We start from the raw sequence: 16,694 nt of genomic DNA on the forward strand, positions 1-16,694 counted from the left end.
TTTATAAAGTGAGTAAATTACTTGAGTGGCTTTTGTTTCATGTCCAAAGATTTTTGTCGTCGTGTCTGTGTTGGCGACACTTATCTAGTTTGTTCGTCTGTTATGTTGAATTGAGGAACCAGCAGGGTTTTCCGAGTTGGGTCAACCAGGGTAAGCAAACTGTATGTGCACGATGTTCTGAGGGAACAATCTTGACCACACAACTAAAAATGATGTTGTGTTATTCAATATTTAAACAGCCGTCTCAATGTAGGAAAGCACATGCCATTGATTATCATGTCAAAGGGTTGTGGTTTATCTAGCTGCTTTTTAAAAACATGGTCTCAGATGACTTTTATTCTGCATCTATTGTGATCCTGCATCATTTTAGCTGCTCTGTAAATATATAAAAGGCCATAAATGCAATGCATTGACCTGTAAAAAACCCATACAGGCCTTTGGTTTTGCTTCACATACTGCAATAAATCTCAAACTATAAAACAATTTTCACCGTGCAGTGTGAGTGCGGAGCAGAATAATGGTCGGTTTAAGTCACTTGGCCAGTGTTAAACATCAAACCTGCTCTCCATCTTCCGCTGAGCTCGGATCAAAGAGCGGCCCAACAGGCCATCTGACACGAAAATGAAATATCATGACCGGCTGCAGGGCAGTGTGAACCGTCCCAGACAGAGGCCTGCTGGGAGGACATTAGTACAAAGAGCTGTGGTTTTGTCACCCAAGCCTCCCACTGAGAGCTCCCACAGATCGAGAGGCTTGTTTTTCTGTGTCCTTCACTCAGAGAAACCTGCACATAATGAAAATATTGACGTTTCTTGCCACCTTATAGTTTACTATTAATAATACTGTAAAAGTGCACTTTTATTTATTGCGTGAATTTCTATGACACACTCGTGGTGGTACTTCATATAGTAGCCAACACTTAACACCTGCCTTTGTGAGCCATCGTGTGGAGGCGTCCTGCTCTCAACACAACAACTGCTCTCAGCATCTGCTCCTGTTAATGCTTTCGTAGGTGTAGATCAATGTCAACGAAAGTCTCTGAGCAAGAAGCAAGTGGTGTCAATGAGAGTGATACTGTGGAGGGGAGGGGGGGGGGGGGGGGGGACTGTTTGTGAGTCTGCAGACTTCATCTGATCTGAAACTGTTCTATCATAGCAGATCACATTAAACTCTGCTCACGATTCAGCACAAGCTACTTTTTTTCCCTTAATCATCTGCAACAACGCTATGTTTTCTTCCTTCTTTTACTTTTGAAATTGTTTTAGTGTTTTATGCCTCTGTGGTTACAGTGGAGACGGACAGGAAATGAGAGCAGGGGAATGACATGCAGCAGATTGTCCATCCGGAGGGAAATCAAGCTCGGGGAATTTGAGCCCATGTGGTCTGCATCCTAACCATTCAGCTAGAGTTCTCTTTTTCTTACACAATACATCAAATTTAGGACCATATTGAATCAGAGATTTCAAAAATATTGTTGCAATATGTTGTGAATTAACAAAAAATTCTGAGAATAAAGTCGTATTACTAGGAAAATAAAAACATAATTTAATGACAGGCTGATCTTCTTGTAAAATTACAACATTATTCTCGCAATCTTATGACTTTATTCTCGAAATCTCTCCTTTCAGTGGCCCTAATACATTTTAATGTAGATGTACTGGAGCCTCGGCAACTTCTTATTAAACCAACACATTTGGATAAATTGTGTTGGCAAAGGTATACACTACCAGAGGGCAGACAGAAAGTGTAAATGGGTCTGACTGGGTTAAACTGGCAGCAGAGTGTTACTTACTTGTGTGCGTATCCATCTGAGGTGGTGGTGAGGTTGATCTGCATGACCATCTGGAACTCGCTCTCGTTGCAGCAGTATTTGAAGGCTGTGTTGTTGTGGTGGCAGCAGAACATATAGGTCTTATTGTCTGACAGGCGCGGGCAGTGAAAGCCAAAGTGGTAGCGCCCCTTGTGGTCAGAGTAGGGCTCACACACCCGGTAATGAGCTGAGAGAGCTGCAGTGTTGGGGAGGACAAAGATTGAGATGTAGAAAACCAGTCAGTAATTGTCAGGAGGAAGGATCTAGACACGTTGGTGGATGATAGACGTCGTTTCGTTAATTTCCGACAGGTCAGCATTTGAAAGGCAAGGGATCCCTCAGGTTATAATGAGCTTGGTGTGGCTACCCATCATCCCTTTAGCAGAGGAGGGGAAGAATGAAGGCGTACTGAAGGAAGCTGTATTATTAGAAGTAAAGGACGGCTTATTTAGTAAAAGAAGACTTCGATTGAGCTTTGCATTTGCCGTACATGTTGGTGAATCAGTGACATGGTTCTGCAACCAGTTTATTGAATTCAAACTGTAAATCCTCACAGCTAAAGAAGAGGTCAGCATTGTTCTTAGTGAACTGGCTAAGTCATCAACTTGACGGGCACTGTCTTACATGCAGTGCTATGCATCGCCTAGATTTATCTCCCCTTTTCATCAATAAACAAAAATGCCTTGGCTAGTTTCTGACTGACACATTTTCCAATGCAGCACCCATGCTGTTTAAATAGCAAATGTACTTTTCCCCATCTTAGCACCCTCGTCCATTACAATGCATGTACACCTGGCTTTTAAAGGGAATGGAACGTGGTATTCTGATAATATTAGGCCAAAAACACACCCATGATTATTTTTTAACCCTTTTCTTTTCCACTGTTAAGCTAAAGTGGATTTCAAAATGCCCTAACGCAGGTATACACTTTAGAACATGGACTCATATTAAAGGCCAAAGGTTCAAGAAAAAGGTTTCGGGAAACTCTCCGGTTTCGCAAATGAACAACAGCTGCTTCTGTAAACAACACAGCTATAAACACACCCGCCTGCTTAATTTCATTAACACCTCTTGAAATTTAGGATATAGTAAACAGCTTTGCTCTTGTTTACAACCTGTGGTCTGAAAAGAGCTATGGCTCCGGCTCAGAGTGCAGCCAGCAACACATAGCATCAGAACATCAGTCAGTGCACACATCATATTAATACATTCATCAAAGTTTGTGGACATTGCTCTGTGACATGGAGGAAAAGTGGTGATGATGTATTTGTTATTCATTCAGTGTTCAGTTATCAGGGATGATAAAAATGTGATATACATTCATAAGCAACTTATTCAGTTGGGTTTTTGGTGAGCTGTAAAATTTATTTTTCTAATGAAAATGTCTAAATATGGGCATCAACACAGACCGAGTGAGCAAATGAAGCAACAAGAAATAAAAGTGCTGAAAACCATCAATTTAACCAGACATTAACAATAATTTAAGTGACTTAAGTGATTCTCCAATTCTAGCTTCTCAAATCTATGGATTTTCTGCTATTCTTTGTTTTTATATCATATCTAAATTTAATGAGGATGTCGCTTTGGCCTGTGGGAAATTTGTAATAGTTAATTTTAGCATTTCAAGATGAATAAAAAAACAGTTGAATTAAATATCAAATAAAAAAAACTGACGCTAAATGACTAATGCAAATAGAATAGCTACCAATGAAATGAAAAGTATCAAAATTGTAATGCAATGTAATTGCTTGATTAAAATCTGAATACTTGTATGAATTTGTAAAACTAGAATTACCGCACTGCGGTTGTATGGCTCTGCCAACTAGTGCAGTTTCTGTGTCTATATTTCTAGATACTTTTTTTCCAGATTCATATAAAGGTCACTGTAACCTTTACCTTTGACAACTGAAACATAATCACTTTATTTTTGAGTCCAAGTGAAAACTGATCAAAAGTTGAAGAAATTCCTTCAAGCAGTCTTGAGACATCACATTCAAGAGGCCAAAAACATGTTTTTTGAAGCCACCTTTACCTTTGACCAGTGAAATCAATTTATCAATAAGTCCAAATGAATTTTGCCAGATGTAGTGAAATTCCTGACAGACTTATTCCTACAGAGTTCTTATATGTCACATTCACAGTAGCATGCACTGTAACCTTGGTCTTTGATCTTTGGCTACCAAAATCAAGCAAGTCAATCCTTGACTGCAAGTGAATGTTTGTGCCAAATGTAAAAGGATTCCTTCACAGCGTTCCAGAGATATCACCTTCACAAGGTAAAAAATGTGCTTTGTGAGGTCACCTTGACCTTGACCTTTGACCACACAAATCTGATAAGTTCATCCTTGAGTCCAAGTGAATATTTCTACCAAATTTGAGGAACTTCCCTCAAAACATTCTTGAGATGGGCAACCAGAAAACATAATGCCTCTGGCCACTGGCTCTCGCCGGCGCGTAGGCATAACCAGTTATTTCTCTTGTTGAACTGAGATTTCAACTAAATTTTTGATTACATTATTTAGAATTATTTTAAGTATTGACTATCATATTTTGTTTTTGTTATTTGAACCATTTATTGATTAATTCATATTTCATATATATATATAAATAATTATAATTCCTCTTTCTATTGCCCCTTAAAATATTTAATATTTAATTTCTTTGTAATATAGCATATTAATTAACAGACCATTACCTTATTTTGTGAACAATTGTACTGATACACATTTGTATTGTACAATTAATAAGACATTTCCACATGATATATTCTATCCATGGTTCACAGAACCCCAATTCCCCTTTACAATAATTCAATACATGCAGGTAAACTTGCAATAATTAACACCCCTGTCTATGTGATTGAAGAGTGGCATTGAAATGTGCCACGCCACCATGTCCCTATGCCCCCCCACAGGCTGACTTCTCTGCCTGTAGTTCCTGACCACCAAAGATGGTAGAAATCCAAGGTATTACATCTCTTCTCTGGCCGTCACCCAGAATTCACAGAACCACAGTTACATAACTCTCATCAGGAGTTGTTATTTGAAAAGAGGTCAATGTTCGCTTGGCTTGAATGAAGGAGGACCTTTCAAGCTTGGACAGGGTGTTAAGTTATTCTTTGATGTGGTTGTCTTTAACGTCACTTTCACTCTGCTGGTTATTATGAATGTACTGTTTAATCCGCTGCTGGAACTGCTCTTTTCTCCCTCCAACACTACATCCTCCTCCTCGTACTTTATTTTGTCCTTTTCAAACTTGAGCTGTCATCTTCACCCTCCTGCATAATATAAACACCATATCTCAGAGACAGTGTGTGAGTTAGCTGGGACTTTCTGTTTGTACCTTTCGGGTTGTGATGTGCTCTCTTCACAGTTCTCCGCCACACGGCCTCATTTAGAGATCACCCTCAGGTTCAGAGCTTTTACTGCCAAGTTCACTATTTCTTCCTGGCAGTAAATGTCTCGAAGTCCCTTGATGTTAAGTGTGTCTGACTTAACTTCTAGCCATCAGATGTCAACATGGATCTCCTTCTTTCCATGTCTTTTGGGGTCGTTTCCTGTTTTTAGTTCATTAGTTCACCGGTGACTCACTCAGTAAAAGACTGACACTCACATTTTGAGAGTATGTAGAAACTGCTCCTAGCATGTCTAATATGAGCTCACCCTGACTCGTATCTGAGCTTCCGGAGGCTCCTATAACCAAGAAAAACAACATTTGAGGGTCCAGGCAGGCAGATTCACTGATAAGCAACCGTACAGACCTGCAGTGGACAGCAGGAGGAAAATGACCGTCAGGACATTGAAGGACTGCCGGCTGGTGATAGTCATCTTCTTGTCCTCATGTGGGAAGGAGGGAGGGTGCAGGAGCAAGAGGGACGGGGGGGAGCTGCTGGGTTTTAGCTGGATGTGGGCATCCTCTGCTCGCTGACAGCTCCGCTCACATGGCTGCTGTTTCTGGGAGTCAGGACTCCTGATGGGAACAAGACAAGCAGATAGAGAGAAGATTAAGTTTTCTAATTTGGACTTCTGGACGTTTCTGGGAGATCCGCCCCACTGTGCGGGCAGCTTGTCTGACAGCGAGGGCCCCCCCGATGCATCTGAAAGATGTCCCTTTGGTTTACATAACAGAAAGGCTTGGGCATTAGTTTTAATTAAAATTGTCAGTCTGAATACACTGGGGCTAAAAGTCGAATTTGTGTAGTGAATAAAGTTTCTCTGTATTTGATAAGAGAAAAGTTTGCACTTACTGTATATACACATTGATTATTGTGATAAGAAAAAATCCAAACAGTTGGTTTGAAGAGGTAAATTTCAAACTGAACGTCATCATTTATATATATATATATATACACACATTTTATGGACATATCGATAAGGATTGGCAGGTATTAATCAGCGCAGCCCACATCGTATAGTGCATGTTATAATTAATGATAGTGGCAATAATAAGGAATCATAATTCCATGAGATGAAACAATTCCTTCATCACCAGTTGATTGGTTTTAATCAAATATACCATAAATCATCTGATTCCAGTTTGTCCATTATTACAATTTGCTGCTTTGCTTCTTCTTTATTGGTGATAATAAGTAGAATATCTATCTATCTTTCTCTCTTTTAGTAAAACTAAACATGCAGTTTGAAAAGGTTATCTGGGGCTTCGGAAACTTGAGACCTGTTTTTTCACTATTTGTATATATTTAATAAGTCAAACAGTTGTTCAGTAATTGAGTCAGAAATTAATTGATAAAAATAATAATTGTTGCAGGAGTATAGTTTCATACTTTTTGGAAAAAAATATTGAATGTACCTTTAATTATTTATATTATAATATAATACACAGGTATTTCCAGAAAGCATTGTACAATATTAGAGACCCATAAAGTAAAGTGTTATGGTTGGTTGCAGCCCTGATAATGCAAAGTTTTCCCTTTTGACTACATTTCTCTGTAAGAACACAACATGCTCACTGAAGCATCATTTCAGAACTTCCACACAATGCAGACAAAGCAAAGAACAGACAAACTTATTTCTTTTATGAATCACTTGTTGTGGGATTTAAACAACACATAATAGCCAGTAGATGTTTGTTTTGTATCTATGCTTGGGAGCAAAAACTTAAATAAGTGCACTCTATGCATGGTGGTCCTGAGGAAGTGCTGTTTACCAGATATTTAATGAATTACCCAGAAGTTGCTCCTTCAGCACAGTTTGGAGAGTTTTAATTGCAGAACTGCTGAGAGGCAGCACTTGGCTTGTAAACGACGCCTTGTAGGACATGATGAATTCTCCCTCTTCCACCTGAGTATCACTGTTTGGTTTCAGTTTGAGCCTCTGCTGCGGCCGCCCCTCCACTGATGCTAAGTGAGATTAATGGCGCGGTGGCACATTTTGCTTTGCCATGCTTGTTTCTGTTGTTTGGCAGATTTATTCTATCAGTACTGTAATGGCAGAGACTACAGTACTCCTAAGACGATGTAAGGGTTGTCAGGGAAACTCAGAGAACTGCTGTTCATGTCCAAGTCTGCTTTATTATACAAATAGGACCAGAGGAAATTATACATAAACGCTCGCTGTCCCTGCATAAGTTTAAGAGGATGTTTATGCTAATGTATGCAAACTTTGTCAGTGAAGCATTTGCATTGGATTGAATTAGTGTCAGCCACGTATCAAAGAGGAACATGGCTAAAGCTGGAGGGAGTGTTAATAGTGTAGAAATGATCTTGTCTTCACATTTCAGCTTTGAATAATGCATTCACTGCTCAAAACCATTAAACCTGCACTACTCATATGCATGACATGAGTCATTTTCAACTTGTGATCTTAGGCCATCGTGGGCTTTAGAGGCGTGTGCTGTATGTGCAAAGAAACGTAAACATCTTCTGTGTGGGAGCAGCATGCAAAGTATTACAGAACTCAAGTCCTGAATTATGAAGGAGCCCACAGCAGAGCAGAAACCATATATAAAGCAGCAACAAGGGTCGAGAGGGTGAATGAAAAAGAGCGGTGGATGACGTCCAGCTTAATGTTGCATCATCTCCCTCTGATTAAATTACTAAGAGACGTTTCCGACAATCCATCTGTGAGACGGACATATGGGAAGTGTTTTTCCTGCCTGATATTTACTCAATCGAGATTGCGGTGGCTCTTGCAAAGTCAAGTTGCAAACCGCAAATTATTTTATATTTCATAATAACAAATATGTAATGGTTGTAGGTTCTCAAATTGTTTTGGTTTTTAATAGTGGTAAAGTGTTTTTGAAAAGGGTTGGACTGCTGTCCAGACTGCTGTTTGTCGTTGACATTTTGACTTTTTCTGATTGACTCAACAATCAATCGAGAAAACAATGTAAGACATATTCCATGAGTAAGAATAAGAACTTAACCTCGCCCAAGAAAAACAGACATACTGCATGCCTGGCTGATGCACACAGAAACCAAGTATAGCTGTCATTTCATAACGTTGCACAAACTTTAGTGAAGCAGGTCTGTGGATTAGGGTTCTCCACAAGCTTTAGATTTTGGGCTTGATTGGATCTGGACCTGCGGAGAAATTTAATGAAGAGAATGATCCAACAGACCCAAACACAGCAGTTCACAAAACACATTGGTCCTCAGATAAAACCCCTATTTTCTGTCTAGTGGTTAATCAAGAATCATCATGTGATCTGAGCGAAGTCATCTTTGGAGTGTTACACATATTCTGACCTGAGACCCACAGTGATACAAAGAGCTTCTGTTTCCTAGAAGTGCCTAGAGGACTTGTGAAGACCTCGACTGTCTCTTCACACTAACCGAACACCCCTGAGTCTTCACCCTGTTTGAGCTGCAGCTTCTAGCTCCAGTTATAAATATGCAGTCAAGCTTTACTGAAAAGAATGTGCCTGTTTAATTATGGTCTGGTGGATAAACAGAAATGTAATGGAAGAAACTGAAGTAGTGCAAACACCTCAGAGAATCCCGTTGTCTTGTCAGTGACGACGTTAGTTAGTGTTATTGTGCTTGTTCCAGTTCCTACTTGTTGCCATGTTTCTTATGTAACCGCGCAGGCTGATGTTTGCACATGACCAATCCAATAGATAAAACCGTCACTATGGGAAAGGAAAGAAAATGTACGAGGTGCACAGCGGGCTGTTTCTGTTGCGAGTCTCTCAAAGCATTTTATATCAGACAAGCTGTTCCCTCTTTAGAAAGCCAGGCGGCTGAGGTCCCAGGAGACTTGTTAGAGTGGCATTTTATTTTTTATTTCTCCCACTCTTTTTACTTCTGGTGAGAGCTGCGCAGTACTGTCAGATGACAGCATGAGCAGAATGACAAGGGATTCCCATACTCTCAAATCTCCCCACGAGCCTACTCCTCTTCCTCTGCAGCTGTTGTTTTCTTGCAGGGGTTTTATGTACATTATTTCTTCATCGCGCAGCATTTCTACGCGAAGTAGCATCACTGTCACATTACTCCCGGTGCTGTGCTGTGCAGGCTATAAAAGGGCAAGGTTCACTTCAACACTGTGTCTGACTTGTTTGCGGGGAAGAAGTAAGTGTGAAGGGTTTGTGTAATGAGGCTGACGGTTGCCAAGCAGAACATGTACTGTAAATACTCAGTACAGCACACAGTGTGTGCTCTGAAAATAGAACATACTGCCCAGCTGCATGCATGCAACACAGATGGATGGTCTACTTCCTTTCTGTTTACATCTTAGATCAAACTAAAATATACATAAAGACCATGACAGCTCGGCGCTCCCACTCTCTCGGTGTGAATGTAAAGGTTATGAGGGGAAATATCTAAAATATTGACACACTCCCGGGGTGAGAGAACACAGAGACTGTTTAACAGGTTACTCAGTGTTGTTGCCCAGGAGAGGAAGGAAACATGAAGTGACCAATTACTGAAGCAACCGCTGTGAATCGAACAGCACACTTTTATCCACGACACAGCTGGAGACACAAATGTGTCGGAGCTTTGATGATGGAAAGAGCAGTGGAAGATTTAGGAGATCACACATAGTGATGGGCTGGGACATCCTCATCAAAGTCCTGCTTTTTGTTCAGTTATTAACTTAAAAGTCAATGACATGTTATTGGGCTTTCCAAAAAAAATCATTATTCATTTATTTTGGCCTGATATAGCTTTTATCTGAGAGGCTTTCAGGTCTGCACAAACTCGACATTTCAACTCTCTTCAGCTTAACTTTGTTTTTAGACAAACTATTTTGGGGCCTTTGGTCTGAGTTTTATCTTTTATTTCTCCTATGATGGTGAAATAGATTATTCGTGTGATTGGTGAAGATCTGACCGGCCAACAAAATGTCTCTTTCTGACTGCCTTCATGATAAGAGTCTCCTCTAGTGGCATTATGATAACCTCAATCAACTTGTATATAATGATATGTCAATGTTGCGATTGTTAATTAGCCTGATATTGATGTATTGATTTTGATTTAGCAAATGCTTACCATCAGGGTATGAATGTTTATCTGTTGAATAATCAATCTTACCAATTTGTTGATTCATTTAAATGATTCAACTTCCTCCAAAAGATCAAATTGACAATTAAAAAAAAAGATATAATATGTAACAATTCTTAATTAAATTGAATTAACTGAATGAAAAACAACTTCTGTTTTATAGTTTGTTGACTTGTGCACTTACATTATCCAAAATGTTTGCAACAATGTTCAACCGAATGTTCAAAGAAATCCCCAATTTTATTCAACATTTTATTTCATTTGTGTCATATCTAAATGTAAGGAAGGAAAACACTAAATGCTATCCAATTAGCCATATCGCGTTTTTTTCCTTCCACTGTTTGTATTGGTCAGTCGTAATAGCTCACGATGACTCATTGCCATTTGCTGTGTGTTCTTTGACCGAAGCTCTGCCAATGACACGATGCCCTTTTCTAAAACTGTAGCATTGACTGGAGCCAACACAGCCTGGAGTCTAAACAACTGACTCAGCAAAAAGGTGGTGATATAAAATAAAAACTTTTGTTATAATGACTAGAAGTATGTCAGAAAATATTTTTTTACGCATTTGTTTAAACTATTGCGCCATTAATCACAGCAGTCTTAAAGCCATCACAAAGTTCAACATTACTATCTTTATATTTTTCAAACGATAACAATATGAGCTGTAACTCAGCCAAAGTCCCAATGTAACGTACAGTTAGCCCTTAATGGTTGTGTTTTCTTTATGCCTCAGACCCCCCTTGCGGATTCAGATCTTGATGGATGTTTATGCACCCTCTGTGCCTCGTTATTAGGTTTGGCTTTTCCTCACAGCACACAACCACACTCTCACTGCCACGCTCAATGGCTCTTAATCCATGTTAATGTGCAATATCAATCACACTAAAACACATACGTCCGTGAGCATGCGGAGTGAAGCAAAGTTTAGAGATGAGACTCCCATGATTGCACACCACCAAAATGACTGCATCTCGTATCTGGGCCTGCTGATGGGATTGCATCCAAATACTGATCAGTATTCTGCTGCAATGAGCCCTGAGTCTAACTGATGCTTCCTTCGACTGTCATCATAATAAATTGGGCTTCATTCACTTTTGATGACATTAGAGCTTCACTCAAAAGCCCTACTGTGCTCCATTAGCACATGCGCGCATGCTGGAGGGTTCAGAGCTGTGATATAATGATCCTCATTGGCTCGGAGGACTGAAATGTGTGCCACACAATAGTCACCGAGTTCAGAGTGGCAGCCTGAGGCAATAAGAGATGGCTGAGGTTGGTCACATTGTGTTTTACGGCATGTGTCACAAGTAGAGTTGTGGATATCACATGACAAAGATTACATTAAAGTCCAATGTAATTTCAGCCAGCAACAGCATTAGAGGTACAAATCTCAACTCGGTTGTCACTGACTATGATTTTCACTTTTTTCCCCTTTAAACGATTACATCATTGTTCAAATGAGTTTCAATCCGTACAACAGAAAGTGAGAACATCACCGTTCATTTGGCACAATGTTTAACTTGATTCAAACCCAGTTAGGTGGTAAATTCAGTCTGATGTTAGTCCGAGCCGGACTATATTCAGTCTATGACAGTGGTGACCATAGACTGAATATCACCATGGACGACATGACGGCTCTTCATAACTCCAAATCATCTCGATCTCGTTCTTATCCAGGATATTTGGGGTTTATTTCTGGATAGTGGGAGGAAGTGGAGACACATCATCCATTTTTAGAGTCCAGGGTTGTGACTCAATTAAGTCATTTCACTTTGAAAGTTGGCTTCCAGAGATTTGTTCATACATATACTGATAACTTGTCATTTGTCCTTTAAGAAAATAAATCACTAAGTTAATGTTTTTTGACTTCATGATGGCGCCCCCTGGTGTTGCGTTAACTTATCTTACCAATCGACTGTTTGGTCACTGTATACGTAGATAACTTCCCATATTTGCCATATTTGCATAAATCTGTATTTTTTTCTTCATAGTCAGATGCAATGATCGGCCCTGCCAGGCAAAACAAAAGCCACGGACTCTGAACAACAACAACAGCGCTCATTAGTCTCCTTCTTATCTCACTGATAAACACGGGCGCACATATTGTCCTGCACATTAATCCGTTGAACGAGCCACAAAACAAACACAGACCCATTTTCTCCCCCGATATGATTCAAATTCTTAAACTCTAAACGATCCGACTAAACAATCAGCAAATCAAGATATTTGACATTGTATTGGCAGTGAGCGTGCTAATCTTCTTTCTGTTTGCCTCTAGATTTATTTCTTTTGGTTTGACCACAGCTTACACTTGTGAAAAAGATTTATTCTATGTACACTGTTATTATGGGCCCTCAGTGCCAGCTATAACCCCAGGGCTCTCTCTTTAATGCAGGGCTGCATGATGCTGATTTAAATTGGATTTGCTGTGTTTAGTACTGACAGGCTGGAAGAAGGAAATGTAATCCCATGATCATTACACATATTTATTTGTTGCCCTGAAAGGTTTTATAAAAACCGGTCTATCAAGACAAATGGGCAAGTTGCAGGTATTTTAAATATCTTTGAGTAAATCTTAAATGATCAATTATCTTATTCGTAAAAGTCTGAACATTGTAAAAAAAAAAAAATCAAATAGATGATTCAATCGCACAACCGCCAATGAAATCAAAACTAAATATCTGTTTTTGATGTTTTATTTCTTTCTACATGACTGCCTGTTCATTTGTGCTGCGCTCCTGGGAGCAGAGCTGCAGAACCGAACGTACATTTGACTGAGCGGGGGTTTCCTCCTTCATTTATATAATCAGTCCCCTGAACACATTCTCCAGATCAAATAACCTGAAGAGAGCCCAGAGGCAGGAGCAGCAACATGTTTTGGTCTAGTGGCTTGATATCGCCTGACATTTTTTACACCACAGCAGAGATGGGGACGGATGTAACGTGTAGTAATTAGCACTCACGGTGTGTTGAGGTGTATGCAGTGAGCACGGTTCTAAATAAAGACAAGGGAGAATTACACAGCGGGGTTGCCATAGAGCTTGTTGTCGAGAGTTTGGCAAATATGGCAGCATGACGAGCTGAGCTATTGTGCGGCGCAGACGCCTCGCTGTATGGGTGGTCTGTTTCTGCTTTGGACCTGTAGTGGTTTGTTAACTTAACACGAGCGGAAGATGAGAGAGGGGCTGTAATCAAGCTGGATGGGAAGCAGGCTCGCTGTGCTTCTACCTGCTGAGAGCTGTCAGGTTGATGGAAACCATTGTGCCTCTTCCTTCGCTTTGTCTCGCTCCGGTAATTCATCATCAATTTTGTTATCCCAAAAAGCAGGCTGTAAAATTATAGAGGTGTGTCTCGGAGGAACCCCCCATGGATCCAACCAGACTATCAATTTATGCTAATGCGCTGTCGATGTAGCTCTGGTACTACAGCACAGTGCCACCAGGGTTTCTGCAGGATACATCAAGTTCAATTTAAGACATTTTTAATTCCACAGGAGAAAATGTATTATCTGTTTTATGATCATAACTTCCCAAGTATGTGAGACATCAGTGAAACCCATCAGGGAAGATTCACTTAGGTTTATTTAATAAGTGCATTAGTTCATTGGTTATTTCACAACAATGTATAACAATGATTTCTAATATCATTAAACACAACTTGTACTTGCAAGCAGAAAAATGGATGGATGGGTTTACTAATTAAAAAATGATTAACAAACTCATGGCCAACATTTGGATTTAATACAGCGTCAGAGGTCTGCAATCATTTTGAATAGTCCTTTCAGTTTTTGATTTAAATGATCTACTCACAAAGAAAATATAATTATCTTAATACTTCTACCTAATGTATGGACAGGCTTAAATATATTTCACATCTATGTTTTTAAACCATTTGTAGGTTATTTTTAGGGAACTTTTTTTTCACATTCCTCAGGACCTGCTGAGTCCATTATCACACTGAGGATATACTGTAATATACTGTAAAGGTTATTATAATGCACTAACACACCCCAGATGTTTGTATCATGCATCGTAGCTGGTAGAAGGTCTAGTCTTGACCTAATGGACATTTAATGGTGCAATTCTTTCATTAGTAATTACTTCTTGGCAATAAATATATGCATGCAGTGAGTGAGAGACAGCTAATGAGACAGCTACTGGAGTCTAATAAGTCAAATTCATTATACAGTCAAGACCTCCAAGTCAGCTGGGAGATGAGATTTCTAACATAATGCAGATCTACAGAGCAAAGATCGTGTGATGCAGTATAAATGAATCCAGCTCACTAATGATACATGATCCTGTTCCAACATACTAGAGGATATGAATGTATTGATAAAACATTTGTTAAACAGTAATAAAAGCAGCTGTTTCTGCTTATTTTCTCTATTGTGACCGGCGATTAAAGTATCAATTGATTTTGACCATCTATTAATCAAGTTCAAGTTTTCAAGCTGATTTAGGCAAATGTAAAGATTTGCTGCCCTTTTCTGTATTTCTGTATTATTTTAAATTATAATTTGATTTACCAATTTGATAAAACAGTATCACCACAAGGTCCATTTAGTAACTATGGAGCTTTTGATTGTATCAGGTTTGATTGTATTTTTCATTTAGTTTGTCCAGTTGTCACTGGATTGTACATCACTGGTTCCCAACCTGAGTGCCGGACCACACAAGGCCTGACAAGATGAATTCCAAGGTGTACGAAAAATCTGCCAAAGACTATTATTGTTTCTGACATTTTGTGTTGTGTAGTTTTGCTTCTGCAGCCACATAAAAAAAAAATAGTTTGTCAAATAAATAAATAAAAGTCAAATAAACAGTTCATAGCTGCTTCAAATTAGGGTGTCAAATGAAAAAAAGGAATCTGGGAACCATATAGGTTTAGATGTGCTAATTTGCATTTTTCTAAGAACCTCTTCTTCATTTTTAAATGAAGGTTGCGACTGAAATTTAAGTTTGAAAAATCTCAGTACAAGTTTCCTTAGTAATCTGTTCTGGATGTGTAATATCTTTATCTTTACATAAGACTGCTGATCAGAGAAAACAAGAAAATTTAAGATGATACTTTAGGATTTGGGAAATTGCAATGGACGATTGTTACAATTGTATGTCATTTTATAAATTAAATAATTGATTGATGGACCAACATATAGTTGACAGATTAATAACCAATATAAAGTAAGAATGAGTGGCTGCCCTGCTGGTCTTTGGAGCTTGCTGTCCCTGAGCAGCGTCTCTACCACTCAGTGGATCAGTGGATTGGGTGTTTTTTTGATGAATTTGACTGCTTAATGTCAAAGAGATACAGGAGCTGTCAAAGCTAAGTAACTTTCAAGGCCACAGAAATCCTTCCAGGAATTGTTCCACAGCAGCTCCCAAAGCACTAAAAGCCTGAGCTGCCTGCAGGCTGCACAGGTCCTCATCTGTCAACACATCTGCACTTTGGTATAGCGGGACAGGGACTCATGCAGAATAGCTGGACTTCTTTAGCTCCAGGGTCTAGGAGGCGAATCCCGTGGACTGCACGGTGTCTGTGATGCAGACAGACATGACAGTGTCTCCCAGACACAAGTAGGAAGTGTTTGTTTGGATATGCTTTAACACCCCTCTCTGGGCTTAGTTGGTTTATCTTGGAAATGTTGGCTGTCATCATCGGCCTGACCCTGGATTTAAATAGCTTCTAACAGAAGACAAATAGCCTGGTGGGAATTTCAAATATAAAGAAAGAGAAAATCACGACATCGGACAGTGATGCATGACAAAACTGCATCTCACAGCACATCGCACATCGCAGCAGGTTAGTAATCTTTGTTGTCTCCCCCATGGCCTGTATTCATATTCTAGGTTTGCACAGAAACCGAGGCAACACTGCACCAGAAGTGCAAAAATATAATGTTGTGTGTTCTCCACCAGTGATCTCATGATATTTAATACTTACAAAACAACAACAAACAAGACAGAAATAAAACATCTGAACAATCTGAAGTGCAGCATGTATGTTAAAGTTTGTTGTATAAACTGCATTGCAAAGAAATATGTAACAAGAACTCAAACTGCCTGTGACCCCAAAACAGGTTTTTATAATGAGGGACAAAAGGAATGATGGACTTTATATTGTTTGTCTGTACACTCTATTCTTTCATACTGGCAAGAGATTGCTAAAGAAATAATGACAAATTTCGATTAGTTGAGCTCTTCTGTTAGATCATAATCTTTATGCACAGGATAATTTATCTTTGAAATAAAGTTTTGCCAGCTATAAAAGGAAGCAAAGGAAACTGCTGCAGAAAACCCCTTAAACAAAGGATGACGGATCTGAAATCAAAATTAAAACAAAAGAAGAATATAAACTTTACCTTAACTTTATCTTATGATAATTCATATGATTATCGATACTGCTTATCCCACTGAG

General features: G+C 39.3%; 1 protein-coding gene across 2 annotated transcripts in view; it reads right to left on the reverse strand.

Moving 5' to 3' along the window:
* The window catches only part of shisal1b (shisa like 1b), a 49,834-nt gene that overhangs the window by 11,787 nt on the left and 21,353 nt on the right, over positions 1-16,694 (reverse strand). For both annotated transcript variants that reach the window (XM_034588488.1, XM_034588487.1), the window contains exons 2-3: positions 5,571-5,779; positions 1,793-2,006 (exon numbers count right to left, since the gene is read on the reverse strand). In XM_034588488.1, the coding sequence (XP_034444379.1) occupies positions 1,793-2,006; positions 5,571-5,637 (281 nt within the window). In that variant the 5' untranslated portion in view covers positions 5,638-5,779. The remainder of the gene's footprint in view (positions 1-1,792; positions 2,007-5,570; positions 5,780-16,694) is intronic.

The sequence above is a fragment of the Hippoglossus hippoglossus genome, chromosome 6 (assembly GCF_009819705.1).
Source record: "Hippoglossus hippoglossus isolate fHipHip1 chromosome 6, fHipHip1.pri, whole genome shotgun sequence".
Lineage (NCBI taxonomy): Eukaryota > Metazoa > Chordata > Actinopteri > Pleuronectiformes > Pleuronectidae > Hippoglossus > Hippoglossus hippoglossus.